At 53.5% G+C, this 19,821-nt stretch overlaps 1 protein-coding gene and 1 long non-coding RNA gene across 4 annotated transcripts in view; one reads left to right on the forward strand and one right to left on the reverse strand.

Annotated features, from left to right (window-relative positions):
• KANK2 (KN motif and ankyrin repeat domains 2) overlaps positions 1–19,821 on the forward strand; it is a 24,566-nt gene continuing 4,745 nt past the window's right edge. The window contains exons 1-10 of one of the 3 annotated variants that reach the window (XM_036846739.1): positions 1–64; positions 1,531–1,755; positions 2,753–2,868; positions 3,331–4,542; positions 13,772–13,945; positions 14,041–14,143; positions 14,936–15,187; positions 15,825–15,912; positions 16,456–16,675; positions 17,645–17,787. In XM_036846739.1, the coding sequence (XP_036702634.1) occupies positions 2,832–2,868; positions 3,331–4,542; positions 13,772–13,945; positions 14,041–14,143; positions 14,936–15,187; positions 15,825–15,912; positions 16,456–16,675; positions 17,645–17,787 (2,229 nt within the window). In that variant the 5' untranslated portion in view covers positions 1–64; positions 1,531–1,755; positions 2,753–2,831. Of the gene's footprint in view, positions 65–1,530; positions 1,756–2,752; positions 2,869–3,330; positions 4,543–13,771; positions 13,946–14,040; positions 14,144–14,935; positions 15,188–15,824; positions 15,913–16,455; positions 16,676–17,644; positions 17,788–19,821 lie in introns of those variants that run through there. The other 2 variants (XM_036846740.1, XM_036846741.1) reach the window with 2 other exon arrangements.
• The window catches only part of LOC118892289, a 19,043-nt gene continuing 11,091 nt past the window's right edge, over positions 11,870–19,821 (reverse strand). Inside the window, exon 3 of the long non-coding RNA XR_005019276.1 lies at positions 11,870–12,260. This is a non-coding gene — a long non-coding RNA (uncharacterized LOC118892289). The remainder of the gene's footprint in view (positions 12,261–19,821) is intronic.

A 19,821-nucleotide genomic window follows, 5' to 3' on the forward strand; every position in this document is an offset into this window, starting at 1 on the left:
GGCGGCGCGCTGAGGACGCACGGGCGGCGGGACGCTGGGACCAGCGGCGGCCGGAGCGCGCGAGGCGAGTAGGATCCGGGCTGGGTCGGGGTTCGAGTCCGGTTCGGGGTTCGAGCGTGGTCCCTACCCCACCCACCCCACCCCTAACCCCGGAGCGCGATCTCGCCGGTCTCTACCAGCTGCTGCCTCCAACTCCATCATCTGCGCCCAAACTTTCCGGACTTTGAGTGTCTTGGTCCCGCGCCTCTGCCCCGTCCTCATCTTTGACCCTGTCCCTGCTTCTCTCCCCCAACCCCATCCTCCATCCGTACCTCCCTGCCCCTTTGCCCCATCACTGCCTCCCCTCTGCTCCTCTCCCGTCTCCATCCTCCTTTCTACCTCTGTCCCGCCTTCCCACTCCCCCACCGGGTCCTCCCTCGCCCTCCTACGCGGCCGGGCCGGAGGCAGGCCCAGGCGGCGGGAAGGCGTCCGGGCGTCCGGCCGGGCTGGGCCTCGGCCTGGCGGCTGGGCCGGCGTGGGGAGCAGCAGCTGTTTGCCATTAGCTGGGGACCCCGCAGGCCCCGCCCCTACCCTGTATGGGGCGGGGTCCTCCTCGCCCCCGTCTTTGAGGCAGGGAGAGGAGCGGGAAGACCCCAGAGACGTCCAGGCTGGTCTGGGAGGGGGGCTTTAGGGAGACCCCGCCGGCCATCCAGGCCTGCCCGGGACCCCGCGCCCCTTCCCTGAGCCTCCCACCTGTCCCCTCTTGGAGTGTCCTGTCCCTTTCTCTCCACGTCTCTCTGTCCTATCCTGTGTCCTCCCCTTTCTCCAGGGCTCCTATAGAGGGAGAGGAGTCTCAGCCACAGACACCCACCACCATTACACTTTCCCCCACCATCTGCTTTCTCCACCTTGAGTCAGTCACCGGCCCACGTGGAAGACGGTCAGATGGCTGGAGACCCTCAGACCTCAGTCTCTCTGCCTGGGAAATGGGCAGAGGAATGTGGCGAGGGGGTTAAGGGTGGCTTGGCTGGCAGTGGGGGAATCTACCAGGCTTAGGATTCAAATCCAGACCCAGCTAATTCCCCCTTCAGTGACCCTGGGCAAGTCACTGTGTATTTCTGTGTCCCCAGACACCGCATCTGTAAAACAGGGTGCTAACTACCCACCTGGTAGGGTTGTCATGATGATCAAATGAGTTGCCAGGATGATGATTATAGTTATTACTGTTATTTGCCTCACACCCTCCACCTCCAGGATTTCACACCAGGGACCGTTCCTGGTCCCTGCCTCCAGTCTCTCTCAGGTCCCCAGAAACTTTTTTTTAATTCACTTTTATTTTATCTGCCGCGCCACGCATCATGCAGAATCTTAGTTCCCCAAACAGAGATCGAACCCGCGCCCCCTGCATTGGAAGCGCAGAGTCCTAGCCACTGGACTGCCAGGGAAGTCCCTGCAGAAAATATTTTTGATCGCCTCCCTGTTGTGCATGGGATGGCCCTCCAGGCAGCTGGAAAACCAAATTTCCTACAATCGGGTGACTGTGTGTTCCAGGCATTGAAAGACAGAGAAGTGAGGACAGAGACGTGGAGAGACAGGGAGAGAGAAGTGAAGAGAGACACAGAGAGACAGAGACGTGGCGAGACACAGAGAGACGTGGAGAGAGACGAAGCAAGACGCTAAGCAAGGAGGGTGTGAGACAGGAGAAGCTTGGCTGCCCCTGGAGCCCCGGCCCCGCCTTCATGCCCAGCAGGTGCCCCACCTGGCCCATCCTCCCAGGTACCCACTGCCCCAGCACCTGCAGCTTGCAAAGGGTCCTCTCTGATGGTGGGATGGGCCGGGACCTCTGCAGCAGGGTGGCTAGGGGTCAGACAGCAGAAAGGACTGGCCAAACTCAGGTGGAGTGTTGGGGAAAAAAGTGCCCTGGCCGGCCTCCAGGGCTGGGGGGGCAGGTTAGTGAGAGGCCCTGCTTGTCCCTCCCCTTTGAAGCCTCCAGGCACCCCCTCTTACTTCCTCCCCCCACCCCCATGACTTCTCGGGCCTCCACCCGGCCTTCTATCCCCGCCACGCCCCTCCGTGCCCCCCCCAGCCCTGAGCCGGACGCGTCCTTGGTGGGGGGGGGGCGGTGGGGGGGGGCAGGAAGTTCTCGTGTAGCCCGGCAGCGAAACTGTTTATTTTTAGAGAAAATTGTTTCCATAAAGGGGAAAGGCTTTGCTCCTCCCTGCCTCCCCCCAACTTTCCCTACCGGCCCCCACCCGCACCGCCTGGCCTGACCCAGCTCTGTTTTGGGGTCCCCTACCCTAAGCTCTATTCCTCTTTGTGCCCCTGTGTCTCTGTCTCCTCGGAGCCTTGCAGGAAGGCTGTCTCCCCATGAGTGCCCCAGCCCTCGGTCCACCTAAGCCCCCATCTGTCCCAGCAGCCAGCTCTTGCCTGGGGTAAGGGGAGGGGGCTCAGGAAAGGTGGGGCTTGTCAGGCTTAGGGCTCCTCCTCGGCCTGGGAGCCTTGTGGAGGCGGGGCTGTGGGAACAGCTGGAGCCTGTCCAGGGGCCGGACAGATGTGCGGGCGGACTGAGTTTTGGTTTCTTTGTTCCAGGCTCTGGGGGCTCCCCACCCCTTTCCACAGCCAGGCTGGGTGTGCACCTATGAGAGGGTCCCACGCCCAGGGGAAGGGGGAACTTGGGGGGGGGTGTGGAGGGGGCAGAGGGGAGAGGTGGCCACATCCCCTCCCCTCCCCCTGCTGATTCCCAACTCGGGGCTTCATCACACCCTCTCCCCAGGTAAGCCTCAGCCCGTGCTGCAGGTGGTCTGACTCACAGTCCCCCAGGTGACTCTCGAGGAGCGTCTGCAGGCAGGAGGATGGCCCAAGTCCTGCACGTGCCGGCCCCCTTCCCAGGTCAGGGGTCTCACGGGGAAGAGGGCCCTGCCCTGGGGTTGGCGGTGGGGGAGGGGAGACACGGCCTGGGGGAGGGGAGAGGGCCCTACTTGAGGAGGCTGAGGGTAGGACGCAGCCCTGCCCTGAGGGCCTGAATAGGGACAACTTGGTTCTCCCCTGGAGAGTCTGATGGGAGAGACAGGGTCTTCCAGGGAAGGAGGTTGGTCTGAGTGGGGAGACAGGATCCTGTCTTGGGAGGTTGGGAGGTTGGAGGCACAGCCCTGCCCTGGGAGGGTCTGAGGGGGTGACAGGGCCTTGCCCTGGCGGGGGAAGGCTCGGAGACCGCAGACACAGCTGAGCAGTTGAGCACCCAGTGGGCTCCCATCCTTTGGGCAAATAAGCCTTGACCCTCCCAGGGGCATCAGTTTGCCCCGAGGAGGGGACCGCAGTGTTCAGAGGCGCTGGCCTTTGCTCCCACCCCAGGGACCCCCGGCCCAGCCTCCCCACCCACCTTCCCCTCCAAGGAGCCCGACCTGCCCTACTCCGTGGAGACGCCCTACGGCTACCGCCTGGACCTGGACTTTCTCAAGTACGTGGACGACATCGAGAAGGGCCACACGCTGCGGCGGGTGGCCGTGCAGCGCCGGCCCCGCCTCGGCTCCCTGCCCCGCGGCCCTGGCTCCTGGTGGACGTCCACCGAGTCTCTGTGCTCCAACGCCAGTGGGGACAGCCGCCACTCGGCCTACTCCTACTGCGGCCGAGGCTTCTACCCGCAGTACGGCGCCCTGGAGACCCGCGCCGGCTTCAACCCGCGCGTGGAGCGCACGCTGCTGGACGCCCGTCGCCGCCTCGAGGACCAGGCGGCCACCCCCACCGGCCTGGGCTCCCTGACCCCCAGCGTGGCTGGCTCGACAAGCTCACTGGTGGGCGTGGGGCTGCCACCCCCGACGCCGCGGGGATCGGGACTGTCCACGCCGGTGCCGCCCAGTGCTGGGCACCTGGCCCACGTGCGGGAGCAGATGGCAGGGGCCCTGCGGAAGCTGCGGCAGCTGGAGGAGCAGGTGAAACTGATCCCCGTGCTCCAGGTGAAGCTGTCGGTGCTGCAGGAGGAGAAGCGACAGCTCACGGTGCAGCTCAAGAGCCAGAAATTCCTAGGCCACCCGGCGGGAGCCCGGGGGCGCAGCGAGCTCTGCCTGGACCTCCCCGAGACCCCCGAGGACCCGGTGGTGCTCGAGACCCGGAGCGTGGGCACCTGGGTCCGAGAGCGGGACTTGGGCATGCCCGACGGGGAGGCAGCCCTTGCCGCTAAGGTCGCCGTGCTGGAGACCCAGCTCAAGAAAGCGCTCCAGGAGCTGCAGGCAGCTCAGGCCCGGCAGGCCGACCTCCAGCCCCAGGCCTGGCCGCCACCAGACAGTCCAGTCCGTGTGGACACTGTCCGGGTGGTGGAGGGGCCGAGGGAGGTAGAGGTGGCGGCCAGCACAGCTGCGGGGGCCCCTGCACAGCGGGCCCAGAGTCTGGAGCCCTACGGGGCAGGGCTGCGGGCCCTGGCGACATCCAGCGGGGCCGAGAGCCCCCCTGTGTTCCGCAGCCACGAGGTGGTAGAGACAGTGTTCCCAACACCCCCTGCATCCACCAGCAACGTCCACCTGGTAAAGAAGATCAGCATCACAGAGCGCAGCTGCGATGGGGCAGCAGGTGAGCCTTAGTGGGCTGGGGCAGATGGTGGAGGGTCCCTCCTTCTTCCTCTGAATGCTGGGGTCCAGCCCCAGCCCTGTCCTTCTACCAGCTCTCAGAGCCTCGGTCTCTTCATCTATGAAAAGGGGACACTTATGCTGCTGACTCAGTACCTCTAGGGACCATGAGAAGAAATTGGGTGTCTGTTAAGCATGTGTGCTCATGTCTAGCGCATTGTAAATGTCTAGAAAACAGGAGGTATTTGGGGGAGGGTCCCCAAGGCTGTTGGTTGCTGGGCAAAAAATCGTCCCTGATTGGCAGAAACCAATCTCAGACTATGAAAAGGAAATGTGTAGTCCATGTAACTTAGTGACAGCTTCAGGCATAGCTGGATCCAGGTACTCAGATATCCTCAGGAATCTCTAACTTCCTCTTTCTCTTCCTCTGTGCACCCTGGAGCCTTATCTCTCAGGCAGACAAAGGTGGCCCCACCGCTTCGGGCATCTGTCCTTGCAGCTCAGTGGAAAGGGGGCCCCTCAATCCAGATAGCACCAATAAAAATCCCAGGGGTGGGCCTCCTTGGCTGGCTTGGGTCATATGCCCATCACTGAGCTAATCACTGTGTATCTCACTGCCCAGGCCCAGATCCTGGGGGTAGAGGAGCCCCACCCAAGTCCTGAGGGAGGAAGGGGCTGCTCTCTGGAGGAACTGCTGAGTCCTCATTTCAGGAAAGGGGATGTGGGATGTGCAGAATGGCAGCTGTCCCACCACCGCCGTCCTGAGGCCCCTGGGCGGAGCTGCCAGAATGATTCATAATAATAACAGCTGTTCTTTATCGAATACCAGTCTGGTGCTGAGGGCTCTGATAAGTGTTTCACCTACAGAGGAGGTTAAGACGGTGGGCTGTGCAGCCAGGCAACCTGGGTTCAAATTTCACTTCTTACTGTGTGACCCTGAATGAGAAGCTTCACCTCCCTGGGCCTCAGCTTCCTTATCTGTGAAGTGGCATAATAATGGCCCCCAGCTCTAAGACTCTTGTGAATTAGTGCATACAGTAACTTCTTAGCCAGTGCTTGTTGCTCCATCTACTAATGATTTTCAGGTCAATTCTTGTTATAGCTGGGGAAACGGAGGCCTGGGGAGAAGCTTCACTTGCCCTGTGTCACACAGCCAGGATCTAAGCCCAGGCCATTCTGAACCTACAGCAGTGCTCAAAGGTGGGGCCCATATCCCCATCCCAGCCTTGAATGTCAGGTGGCCAGAGCCCATGGAGGGACCAGAGGGCACAAGCTGGGGGACAGGGACCCAGCTGTGTTTTCTTGCTTCCCCATGTTGTTCCTGGACAGCTCTGGACTCCACCCTTCTGTTCTGTGTCTATCCCAAACACCCAGCCCTGCGACCCTGGCCCCCAGCCAGAGGCCCCGCCCTGCCCAGCCTCAGGATCTCTTGAGAGGCAACCTCCATTCCAGACATGCCTCTCAGGGCAACCATGGGGCCTTCTGCCTGCAGAACACACAGACCTAGCAATGTCCCCACCCTGTGCAAGCTGCCGCCCCTGAGAAAGTTCTTCTTTGTGTCTCACTTAACTCCTTCTTGCTTCAGCCAGCCCTAATCTCTGCCTTGCTTGGGTGGAACTGGTGTGTGCTAATTCATTTCGATGCCTTCTCATCCGGCAGACATTTATTGAGTGCCTGCTATGTGCCAGACTCTTCCAGGCACTGGGGACACAACAGTGAACAAGACAGACAAAAGCCCCTGCAATAAACAAATAAGAGACCACCAAAAACACGTGAAGAAAAATAATTTCAGAGAACACGTTTGGAGCAAATAAAACGGGCATGGGGTGGGTGGTGGTTGGATGGGGTGGTGGCCTGTGTTCAAATTCTGGTTTCCCTGCTCCCTAGCTTTGTGCCCTTGAGCAAGCTGTTTAACCTGTCTGTGCCACATTTGCAAATTGGGGGTCCTGACAACCCGATGTCACCAGATCAGTGTGATCTTAAATGCATCAGTTGGTGTGAGTGTTCAGTATGGTACCAGGCGCTGGTAGGTTGCTCTTTGAACCAAGATGTGAAAGGAAAGAAGCAGCCGGGTGGCTGCTTGACAAGTGGTTTCTGTTTGTGTGTGTGTTTTTCTATTTTTTGGCCACACCACGAGGCATGCGGGGATCTTAGTTCCCCAAGCAGGTATCAAACTCAGGCCCCCTGCAGTGGAAGCGTGGCGTCTTAACCACTGGACCGCCAGGGAAGTCCTTGATGAGTGTTTGGACCATGTGTTCTTTTAGGTCGGTCAGCTCAATGGGTAGGTCAGGGAGGACTCCCTGGAGGAGGAGGCAGGAAGGAGCCCAGCCTCTCTGACATCTAGAATTTGCTTGCTGCAGTCAAGGGCAGGGAAGGTGAGAGGCAGCCTTCCCCTCAGGCTGGCAAAGGTGGGTGGGGCAGGCAGAGGCCTGGAGACCCCATAAAGTCTCATTCACCCCTCACCTTTCAAAGGCACCACAGAGAGATTAGTGGGAGAAGGGATAGCCAGGCACGTGCATCAGTGAGATCTCTCCAAGGCTTTGAGATTTCCTGTGCTCTTGTTTGAAACATAGTCCTATGAAAGCAATTCATATTCTTTGTGGAAGGTTTGGAAAGTACAGAAGAATCTAGAACACAAAATATAAGCCCCATAAACCCACCACCACCGAGACACAGCTGCTGTCAACACTTTTGCTTCTTTCCTTCTGATTTTTTTTAATGCAGAAAATAATATGTATTTTTCAAGTCTGGCAACATATAGCTGATGGAATTTGTTGTGTTGCTTTATTTTATATTTAAAAGCATTTAGGCAGCCCTTACAATGGGCCAGGGCATTACTTGATGCCCTTTTTGTATTTTAATTCATTTACACCCCCAGCACCGCTATGAGGTGGGTAGTGTTTTGTTTTGTTTTGTTTTGTTTTTAATATAAATTTATTTATTTATTTTTGGGTGTGTTGGGTCTTCGTGTCTGTGCGAGGGCTTTCTCTAGTTGCGGCGAGCGGGGGCCACTCTTCATCGCGGTGCGCGGGCCTCTCTTGTTGCGGAGCACAGCCTCCAGACGCGCAGGCTCAGTAGTTGTGGCTCACGGGCCTAGTTGCTCCGCGGCATGTGGGATCTTCCCAGACCAGGGCTCGAACCCGTGTCCCCTGCATCGGCAGGCAGATCCTCAACCACTGCGCCACCAGGGAAGCCCGTGGGTAGTGTTTTTATCTCCATTTTACACATGAGGAAACTGAGGCACCGAGAGGTAAAGGAATTTGCCCACAGTTTTCAAAGCCAGGATTTAAACTCTCTGATTTCTTTAATTTAACATTATCCCAGGGCCATCTCATCACACTGTTAAAAATTCTTGGGGGAATTCCCTGGCGGTCCAGTGGTTAGGACTCCACGCTTTCACTGCCGAGGGTGTGGGTTCAATCCCTGATCGGGGAACTAAGATCCCGAAAGCTGCAAGGCGCAGCCAAAAAAAATTCTTGGGACATGCTATTTTTTAACAGCCAGGTGACTCTTTACTGTCAAAGAAGCTATGCAAATGTCCTTCTATGGGAACCCTTCACCCGCCCCCCCCTTCTTTTTTGGACTCACCAAGTGGCTTCCAGGGATCTTAGTTACTGGACCAGGGATCGAACTTGGGCCCACTGGACTGCGGAAGTCCCTGGAAGGGCATTTTTAAGGACCATGATGTCTGTTACCAAATTGCTTTACACACATACACACACACACACACACACACCCTCCGTGTACTGGTTGGCCAAGTGATTTAAATTTTTTTAAAAATTTCTTTTGGACTTAAGGAGCTCAAACCTGAGTTAATCTAATTCTTGGGCTCATGGCAACCAGCCCCACTGAGCTATGTATGGCACCTCTCTTGTTTTACTTTAATTCTTTTTTCACCTTTGTCTTCCACCCTCAGTGTTGAGGGTTGATAAATATTGATAAATATTTTCGGCTTTGCGGGGCATCTGATCTCTGTTGCAACAACTCAGTTCTGCTCAGTTCTTTTTTTTCCCCAGCTTTATTGAGGTATATTTAATATACAAAGAACTACGCATTTTTAATGTATACATTTTCATGAGTTTGGCTTCTCAGTTCTGCCTTTGTAGCACGTAAGCAGGTTTAGCCAATGCATAAATGAAAGAGCATGGCTGTGTACCAATAAAACTTAACGTGTGGACACTGAAATTTCAATTTCCTATAATTTTCACGTGTCCCAAAGAGAATCCTTCTTTTGATTTTTTCCCAACCATTTAAAAATGTAAAAACCGTGTCCATGGGCTGTGATTCAGCAACCGCTGCTCTGTCATACACCTCCACCCCACTGTAATATCTTTCCTTGCAACCCATCTTCCAGAAGCTTATTTAGATATTTGAGTGTTCTTGAAAAATATGCCGTATGCTTGTTTAATTTCCTAAAATGGTATTGTGCTTTAGGGGAAAAAAAAATCTCATTCTGTTTCTTATTTTTTCCTCTCTACACACTATTTTGGAACTCTCCACCCTGATGTTTATAAATCTGGTTTGTCACTTTTAATGACTGCATGGATTTCTGCCCTAGGTATGTGCTATACTTTCTTATCTGATCCCCCCCCTTCGTGGGCCCCTGGGTTACTTCCAGCTCCTGGCCGCTTTGAACAGCATGGCGCCATCCTCACACGTCCCCTCTGGTGGGGTTGCTGGGTCACAGGGAATGTACAACTTCACTCCAGATTTTGTCTTATCCTCTTCGGAAAAGCTCTCCCTGTTCACGTTCCCACCAGCCATGATTGGGCCTGAAGTGCCCACTTCCCTACATCTGCACTAACATACAATTTTACCTATCTTTCTAATTTTTTGCCCATTTGACACTGGTGCAAGGTGCTATCTGCTTGGTTTTTTTCGTTTTTGTATTTTTTTTTTTTAATTGGGGTATAGTTGTTTTACAATGTTGTGTTCGTTTCACATCTCCTTGTTTTAATTTGCATTCCTTTGATTTCTGGTGAGGTTGAGCATCACCATATAAGTTTAACAAGAATCCTTGGTGAGTTGCTTAGTTGTAGCCTTTGTCCATTTTTCTTTGGGCAAGTTTGAGATGTTCCTGGCATATTTCAGAGTAGAGGTTGGCAAACTACAGCCTGCAGGGCCAAATCCAGCCCACTGCCTGTTTTTATATAGCCCATGAGCTAAGAATGGTTTTTATGTTTTTAAATGGTTGAACAATGTGAAAAGAAGAATAACGTTGTGTGATATGAGCAAAATTATATGAAATTCTAACTTATTAGAACACAGCCACGCCCATTCATTTATGTACTGTTTAGGGCTGCTTTTGTACTATTTGCAGCAGACCTTATGACCCACATAGCCAAAAATATTTACTATCTGGCCCTTTACAGAAAAATTTTGTTTATTCCTATTCTAGAAGGTAATCCCTTGCCTGTTTTTGGCATTATGACTATCTTCCCACAGCTTGTATTCTTCTGTAGATTAACTTTGTCTAAGAGGTTTTTTTTTTTTAACCAAATAGAGATCTTCATGTTGATGTAGTTAAACCCATCGTATTTTTCTTTTTTTAATTTTTGATATTTTCTGCTTTATTGAGATATAATTGGCATATAACATTATATCGATTTAAAGTGTGCAAATTAATGATTGGATATATGTATATACTGCAAAATGATTACCACAATAGGTTTAATTAACATCCGTCACCTCACAGAGTTACAGTTTTTTTTTTCTTGTGATGAGAACTTTTAAGATCTACTCTCTTAGCAACTTTCAAATATACATCAGAGATATTGCGGGTTCGGTTCTAGACCCCCTGCAATAAAGCGAGTCACACAATTTTTTGGTTTCCTAGTGCATATGAAAGTTATGTTTACACTGTAGTGTACTCTATTAAGTGTGCGATAGAATTATGTCTAAAAAATAATGTACATACCTTAATTAAAAAATACTTTATTGCTAAAAAACGCTAACCATCATCTGAGCCTCCAGCGAGTCGTAACCTTTTTGCAATAGTCACATCAAAGATCACTGATCACAGGTCACCATAACAAATATAATAATGATGAAAAAGCTTGAAATATTGTGAGAATTAACAAAATGTGACACAAAGATACAAAGGGAGCAAATGCTGTTGGAAAAATTGTGCCAATAGGCTTGCTCGATGCAGGGTTGCCACAAACCTTCAATTTGTAAAACAATGCAGTATCTTTGAAGCACAGTAAAGTGAAGCCCACTAAAAGACGGTATGCCTGTATCTTATACCTGGAGGTTTGTACCTCTGGACCACCTTTACCCATCCCACCCATCCCCTGCTTCTGGCAACCATCAATCTGTTCTCTGTATCTATGAGTTTTTTTGTTTTGTTTTTGTTTTTTTTATTCCACACTTAAGTGAGATCACCTCATACTTTTCATATATGGTTAGTGCTCAGAGGGTTTTTAAAGGGATCTTTCCCCTTCTTGAGGCCACTGATATTCTGCCACATTTTCTTCCTGTAGCTTTGTCATTGTGCCTTCATATTAGTCCTTCGGAGTTTATTTTTTGCATAAGGTGTGAGGTAGGGATCCAGCCTGATTTTTCTTGGGCAGAGTAAGCTGCTTTCCCTACACCACCCCACAGAGCTCACCCTTGACCACTGATTTGTGGAAAGCCCTCTGCTTTACCCCAAGTTCTTTCAGACAGGGTCTGTGCTGGAACTCCTTTCCTTTGGCCCATTTCTTCCTGCAACCATGCCCTGCTGATTTGATTATTGTGACTTTGGGAATATGTGTTACTCTCTCCTAAGCCAGCTTCCCCATCCCTGCCCATTTTTGTAAAATTAGCTGGCCATGGACTTTTGTTCTTCCTTATAAATTTTGGTAACAGTTTGCTCCATCTCCCAGTAGAATAACAACAATAACTGTTATCAGTTTTGTTATTGTTATTTTAGTGTTGCAGTGTCTGACCCTGAACTTCTCAAGCTGGAAGGACCCATGCTTTTCCCTCCGGGCAGAACGGGCCATAGAGCTGCACCACTTCGCTTTCTTTTTTTTTTTCCACATTTTAAAAAATTGCGGTAAAATACATATAACATAAAACTTACTCTCTTAACCATTTTTAAGTGTCCAGTTCAGTGGCAATAAGCACATTCACACTGCTGTCCAACCATCCCCACCATCCGTGTCCAGAACTTTTCCATCTTCCCAAACTGAATCTCTGTCCCCATTAAACACTCACTCCCCATCCCCTTCCCCAGCCCCTGGTACCCACCATCCTACTTTCTGTCTCTATGGATTTAACTCCTCTAGGAACCTCATATAAGTGGAATCATGCAGTATTTGTCCTTCTGTGACTGGCTTCTTTCACTGAGCATAGTCTGATTTGCTGAGTAACAAACCTCCCAGGTGTTTACATCAGGAGGCCTGAGTTCGGGCAACAGTGAGACTGTGAAGTGGCCCATCTGCCTCCTGATACATTCCACTCACATAGTGCTTTTGTTTGTTTGTTTGATGTGACTTTATTGACAAGGTTTAAAAAAAAATCTGGAGATTCACATAAAAACCCGGTGTTTGCTCTTGGTTCCCCATGGGAGTTGGAGCTCCCCGCTCAGGAATCCGCCTGGCCCGACTGGGCTGGGGCGCTGTCAGAAGCATTTATGGCCAATGTCTTATCCGTTCGATGTGCTTTACTTCTGCTGAGTGTTTACTCCCCGTTCTTAGCTCAAGTTGAGTGTCGCCCATGGACTTGAGGAAGTAGTTACTGTGGATGTCAAAAAAAGTTAACCGTTAAAGGGAATTAAAATGAATTGGTCTGCAGAGCCCCTGGCCAGTTGGCAGGAAGGGGACATCCTGGGGAAGTGGTGACACAGAAGCCACACGTGGCCTGGCCGGGGCAGGGGTTGTGGGGGGGAACCTGAGTGGGTTCCAAGACCAGGGCAGCCACTCCAAGTGGCAACTGGACTTTTGTTTCTAGCTCCAGGATGGTGATCCGGGGCTGGAGCTGTCTGCCAAGGCCACTCCCATTTGTGCAGTGGGCACCCTCGGGACCCAGGTCCTATAATGTCACCTTTGTTCTCCGACCAAACTGGGCAGGGTTTTTTCTAATGATGATAAAATACACATAACATAAAAGGTATCATTTTAGCCATGTTTGAGTGTCCAGCTCAGTGGCATTTAGCATATTCACATTGTTGTGCAACTGTCCCCGCCCTCCACTCCCAGAACTTTTTCATTGGCCCAAACTGAAACTCCACCTGGGTGGGGTTTTAGTTTTCATTTTCTAATAGCCCTTATTGTTTCTTTTTCGTGATTATTAAAAGGAACACCTGCTTAATTTCTTTTTTTTAATTTACTTACTTATTTATTTTTTGGCTACGTTGGGTCTTCGTTGCAGTGCGCGGGCTTCTCATTGCGGTGGCTTCTCTTGTTGTGGAGCATGGGTTCTAGGCGCGTGGGCTCAGTAGGTGTGGCACACGGGCTTAGTTTCTCCACGGCATGTGGGATCTTCCCGGACCAGGGCTCGAACCCATGTCCCCTGCATTGGCAGGTGGATTCTTAACCACTGCGCCACCAGGGAAGTCCCCTGCATAATTATGTTAAGTAAAGAAGAAGGAAGTGAAATACAAAATGTTATCTACAGCACAACCCTACTTCTGTTAAAAAAAAGTATAATATTAAATCTTATCAAAATATAGTTTACAATTCTCTTGAATTAACAAATGCTCTTCAGGTGCTCTTGATGTCCAGGTGTTGTTCTAAGCTCTCTCCCTCACGTTACTGTCTTTAGTCTGCACAACGCCATGATGTAGGAAATGGTGTTTGTCCGAGGCACAGAGAGGTTAAGTGACTTGCCTGAGGTCACACAACTCTTCTGTGGGAGATATGAGTCCCGACCATGACCACTATGCTTGGCTATAGTTTCCAGACAACACTCAGTGTGAAGTCGGAGGGGGTCACAAGCCAGGATTATGGGGTCACGTAGTCTTCCCTGACCCTGACCAGCTGCGAGGCAGGCAGCAAACTAGGGTTGGAATGGATTCTGCCGCTTGTTTGCTGGGTGACCTCAGGCAATCTCTGCGCCCCAATTTCCTCATCGGTAATAATCCAACTTCCGCATGGGCTGGGAAGATTTGATGAAATAATGCAAGAATTAGCCCTTGGAGCACCCCGCCTGGGGTATGTGACCGCCCCCCCCCCAAGAGGTAGCTATTGTTACTGGTCTTGTTTTGCTATTGTTACCCACAGTAAGCGCCTCTTTTCCTGCCCCTTCAGGTCTCCCACAGGCTCCTGCAGAGTCATCCTTGTCACCCCCGGAGTCTGAGGGGGACTCCCCGGCGCAGCCAGAGAAGAACACAGGCCTGGTGCCTGCCCACGACGCCACCAACAGGGAGCCCACCAGGCAAGCAGCCCCGCAGGAGTCGGAGTCAGAGGAGGCCGGGGGTGCAGGTAAATGGGGGTGGCCACAGAGAGGGTCAGGTGCCAGAGGCCCGGCATGGGGTCTGGCTTTGGGAGACCCTCACGACACCACACTCCCCCACCAGGAGGGCCCCAGGCAGGTGTGCCGTCCATCATGAAGCGGAAAGAGGAGCCCGCAGACCCTGAGACCCACCAGAGGAGCCTCCAGTTCGTGGGGGTCAACGGCAGGTGAGAGAACCTGGTCTGAGCCCCTCACTTTTTGGTTCATTCATTTAACCAAAGCACGGTAGACAGATGAGGAAACGGAGGCACAACGAGGCCCCGTGGGCTGGCTCCAGAGCCTGTGCTGCAACCACTGCACCACACTACCCCTCGGGAGGTGCCGGACTCGGCTCCCTGCCCTGATGGAGCTCCTGGTCCACTGCGATCTTGGGCCCTAATAGGCGATCCCAACACAACATGATTGGAGCAATGATGGGGGATGCTCAGGCAGTGGGGGGCCCAGGGAAATAACTGACGGAGGGGAACACATGTGCTGCAGGACAAGCAGAAGCTTGCGAGGTGCAGAGTGGGAGGGGTGGGGGTCTCCTGGTGGAGGGCACAGCCTGGATAAAGGCTCAGGGGTGGGAGGAAGCAGTGACGTGAAAAATGGGAGGCCTGGGGAACCGGGCCAGTTGGGGGCCTTGAATGCCAGGCCCAGAAGTTTAGATGTGTTTGGAGGTAGCAAGAAGCATGAGGGTCCTATTTGCAGTGGGGCAAGGGTCTGAATCAGTATAACACCTGTGTAAGGAGCAAAGTGTAAGAGGTACCAAAGAGTGGAAGGGAAAAGCAATGTCCCTCCCTGGCCCCCCCAAGCATGATCACAATCACAGCCAGTGTTTATTGATCACTTACTGTGTGCCAGGTGCTATAAGCTGCATCCCTGGAGCCCTGTGAGCTAGATACTGCCATTACCCCCATTTAACAGATGGGGAAACTGAGGCCCAGAGAGGTCAAGTGCCTCTCCCCCACCACCTGCAGCATCTCCCCCAGGTATGAGTCCTCGTCTGAGGATTCCAGCACAGCAGAGAACTTCTCGGACAACGAGAGTACAGAGAACGAGGCCCCAGAGCTGGAGGAGAGGGTTCCGAGTGTGGTTGAAGCCCCCCAACTCAGGCCCAAGGAGACGGCAAAGGCCAAGACCAGCCGGGAGGAGTGCCAGCTGTCACGGGAGTCTCAGCAGGCGCCCACAGCTGAGGGGGCGTCGGGATCAAGTGCGGAAGAGGAGATCCGGTCAGTTTTCTGTGTGGGAGGGATTTAGGCAGGGCCTGGGGTGACCTCTGCCTCAGATCCCACCATTCAAACCCTCTGAGGGAACCTCCCATCAGTCATGCCCACCTTAGTCTGAATTAGTGAACAAGCACTTTCTCCTTCTGGGCATCTGAAGGTCCGGAGGCTTTGATAAAGGGCCTGATGGGGGCAATTTGGGCTGTTCAGATTTGGGTTTAAGGGGCAAACCAAGTCTGTCCTTAAGCCACCCACCTTCTTTGGGACATTTGCCACACCTGTCCATCCTGTGTATGTCTCTTTTTTTTTCCCCGATAAAAAAAAAAAAATCTGTCCTCAGAGAAAGATTTTCCATCTGCCACTGGCCACTTGGAATAAATTTTGGCCCACGTGTCCACTTTCTCTTGGGGTCTGTGTGCTCCCCATGTCTGCCCCTTGGGGTGCTGTGTAAAATTATGTCCCCGGGGAAGGGGGTCTGAGGTTCTACCACTCAGGTGAGCCCTGGCAGGACTGGGTGAGTGCCTTGGTGGAGAGTGTTGAGGGCCTCTCCGAGCACCCCAGCTGGATGTGGGGAGTGGGGGGCACCCAGGAGGCTGAGGTGGGTGCTCCCAAGATCAACTCCCCGTTTGTCTGTCCCCGGCAGGATGGAGCTCAGCCCCGACCTCATCTCAGCCTGCCTGGCCCTGGAGAAGTACCTGGAGAACCCCAATGCCCTCACCGAGCGGGAGCTGGTATGGTGGGGCCCTGGGCCTGAAAGGGGCGGGGGGGCTTTGTCCCTTCCACCCTCACCCTGGCTTCTCCTTGTGCTTTGGATCATGGGGACCCCAGGATCCTAGCTGGGAGCTTGGGGGGGGCTCCGAGGCTTGAGTCTTGGTCTTTGGAGAGGCTCCAGGGAGGGGCCAAGGATGATTGCCCGCCGGCAAACTCAGCCTTGGTTCCTGTTCCGTCGGGGGCTTGAGGGAAGGGGCTGCCATATTTCCCTTGATGGGTGTCTACACTTGCCTTTGAAGGTCACGTCCAGGGTGGAGATGCTCACTCCTTCTCCTGGGGGCGTGCCTGGTACTGCAGTGTCTACACTTCCCTTAGGGTTCTTGTCCAGGGCAGGGGACACTACATTTTCCTCCAGGGGGGCTCACTGGGGTGGGGCGCCCATGCTTCCCCTCAAGGCTCGGGTTCGGGGTGGGGGTGTCTGCACTCCCCTTGGCGGGGCTTCGTCTGGGATGGGGTGGGCTTCCGTGGCCCTCACACCCCTCTCCTTGCCAATCTGCATCCAGAAAGTGGCCTACACCACGGTGCTGCAGGAGTGGCTGCGCCTGGCCTGCCGCAGCGATGCCCACCCGGAGCTTGTGCGGCGCCACCTGGTCACCTTCCGGGCCATGTCGGCGCGGCTGCTGGACTACGTGGTCAACATCGCCGACAGCAACGGCAACACCGCGCTGCACTACTCTGTGTCCCACGCCAACTTCCCCGTGGTGCGGCAGCTGCTCGACAGCGGTGAGCCCGGCGGGGCAGGGCCAGCAGAGACGCTGCCCTCCTGGTCTGTGGGGGAGGCCACCCTCATAGTTTGATGGAGGAAATGCCGCCCTCCCAGTCTGATGGGGGAGACGCCGCCCTCCCGGTCTGATGGGGGAGACGCCGCCCTCCCCGTCTGATGGGGGAGACGCCGCCCTCCCGGTCTGATGGGGGAGACGCCGCCCTCCCCGTCTGATGGGGGAGACGCCGCCCTCCCCGTCTGATGGGGGAGATGCCGCGCTCCCAGTCTGCTGGGGGAGACGCCGCACTCCCAGTCTGAGGTGAGGGGGATACAGGCCCCACCTGTGGCCCCGGTGTACTGGAAAAGGCAGACATGGTCTTACGGAAAACATGTGGCCCTTCCCCCCCCATGACCCCTGTATAATGAAGGCGACACCTCTGGAACCCTAGTCTGAGGGAAGGACACGGATGTGGCTTCTGGCCTGGGGCTTGGAGAGAAGATGTGGTCCTCAATTCGACATGAAGAAATTTGCTTTCCCCTAGTGTAACGGGGAAGACATAGCCCCCTAGTCAGTCTGATGTGGGAGGCAGAGCCCACGGTCTCATGAAGGAGACTGACTAGGGACTCTTCCAAATCAATGGGGGAGACACAGCTCCTACTTTCAGCCCTAAATGTGGCTGCCAGGATCCAGGGGGCCCCAGTCTGATGGACGAGGCACAGTCTACACCTTTAGGAGCCCCTCCCATAATAGAGGTGGAGACCCTAGGCCAGAATGGGGTTCTCAGTCCAAGAAAAAGGAGTAATGAGGCCAGGCCTAGACTGCTGGAGGAGGCATGATACCCAGTGCCCATTATGGTCGTGAACAAGGCTTCCAGTCTGATGGCGGAGACATGGCCCGGTCCTCGGGGACCCTCCCCCAGCCTTAAGGCAGACCTGGCCAGCATCAGGGGTGTGTGAGGCCTGATGTCCTTCTGGTCCCCTCCCCTCAGGTGTCTGCCAGGTGGATAAGCAGAACCGCGCCGGCTACAGCCCCATCATGCTCACCGCCCTGGCCACCCTGAAGACCCAGCATGACATCGAGACTGTCCTGCAGCTCTTCCGGCTCGGCGATGTCAATGCCAAAGCCAGCCAGGTACGGGCCCTCGGCGCTGCAGACCGACCGGGATAACTCTTCCCATTTATTAAGTCCTGGCCATACCCAAGCCCAAGGGGAGAATCCCCACTCCACAGGCAAAGAAACCAAGGCTCAGAGATGTATTCATTTCCTCAAGGTCAAACTAGAGGAGGGGGGACTTGAACCTGGGGGTCTAGCTCCCCATTTTTTTTTTTTTTTTTGGCCGTGTCACATGGCATGCGGGATCTTAGTTCCCCAACCAGGGATCTAACCTGCGCCCCCTGCAGTGGAAGCACGGAGTCTTAACCACTGGACCTCCAGGGAAGTCCCGAAAACCCCATTCTTTTTTTTTTTTTTTTAATTTATTTATTTTTGGCTGTGTTGGGTCTTCGTTTCTGTGCGAGGGCTTTCTCTAGTTGCGGCGAGCGGGGGCCACTCTTCATCGCGGTGCGCGGGCCTCTCACTATCGCGGCCTCTTCTGTTGCGGAGCACAGGCTCCAGACGCGCAGGCTCAGTAGTTGTGGCTCACGGGCCCAGTTGCTCCGCGGCATGTGGGATCTTCCCAGACCAGGGCTCGAACCCGTGTCCCCTGCATTGGCAGGCAGATTCTCAACCACTGCGCCACCAGGGAAGCCCCCGAGGGCCCCATTCTTAATGACCTGCCTGCCAGGGTGCCTCTGATACAGGACCTCATGGTGGAAATGGGGGTGTGGGAAGACATGGGGGTCCTCAGCTTTTCTTAAGCCGACACCATCCCACATCCTGCTTGGTAATTCATTGACCAGCAACCGGACGCTGGGGACTTAAATGTTGGACAAGCAGGCACAGTCCCCACCCTCCCAAAGCTCACTAGCCAGCCAGGAGCTCCAGGAGCCCGAGCAGTGGAGGCTTAGCGGGGGTTTGGACTCAGGGCTGCGGGAAGCCACCAGGGCAGGGGCGAGGGCTGCTTTCTGGTTTGGAATCTCCCTTCGGCTGTATGTTGGGGAGCAGAAGCTGGGGGACTGTGGAGGTGACTGGGGCATGGATGGGTGTCTGGGCAGAAGAGCAGGGCAGCCAGGACCCCGTGGGGACAGCGAGGAGGGGAGAGATTAGCAGCAGCCTTACTGCAGCGAAGGAAAAGGGGGAGGTGCTGCCATGGTGCAAAACAGGCAGACCCTCCTTGCTGTTTTACTGATTTTTTTTTTTTTTTTTTTTTTTTTTTTTAGTTTATTTATCTATTTAATTTTGGCTGTGTTGGGTCTTCGTTTCTGTGCAAGAGCTTTCTCTAGTTGCGGCAAGCGGGGGCCACTCTTCATCGCGGTGCGCGGGCCTCTCATTGTCACAGCCTCTCTTGTTGTGGAGCACAAGCTCCAGACGCGCAGGCTCAGTAGTTGTGGCTCACGGGCCTAGTTGCTCCGCGGCATGTGGGATCTTCCCAGACCAGGGCTTGAACCCGTGTCCCCTGCATTAGCAGGCAGATTCTCAACCACTGCGCCACCAGGGAAGCCCTGATTTTTTTTTTTAATTAAAATTTTTTTCTTGGTGGTTTACTTTTTTTTTTTAAGTGAAGTATAGTTGATTTACAGCGTTGTGTTAGTTTCTGGTGTATAGCAAAGTGATTCAGCTTTATATATATGTTCTTTTTCAGATTCTTTTCCATTATAGGTTATTACCAGGTATTGAATATAGTTCCCTGTACTATACAGTAGGACCTCGTTGTTTATCTGTTTTACATATAGTAGTGTGTATCTGTTAATCCCAGGCTCCTAATTTATGCCTTCCCCCACCTTTCCCCTTTGGTAACCATAAATTTGTTTTCTATGTCTGTGAGTCTGTTTCTGTTTTCTAAATAAGTCCATTTGTGTCATTTTTTTAGATTCCACATATAAGTCGTATCATATGATCATATTTGTCTTTCTCTGACTTACTTCGCTTAGTATGGTAATCTCTAGGTCCATCCATGTTACTGCAAATGGCATTACTTCATTCTTCTTTATGGCTGAGTAATACTCCATTGTGTATATATGTACCACATCTTTATCCATTCATCTGTCGATGGACACTTAGGTTGCT

This window comes from Balaenoptera musculus, chromosome 3 (assembly GCF_009873245.2).
Source record: "Balaenoptera musculus isolate JJ_BM4_2016_0621 chromosome 3, mBalMus1.pri.v3, whole genome shotgun sequence".
NCBI lineage: Eukaryota > Metazoa > Chordata > Mammalia > Artiodactyla > Balaenopteridae > Balaenoptera > Balaenoptera musculus.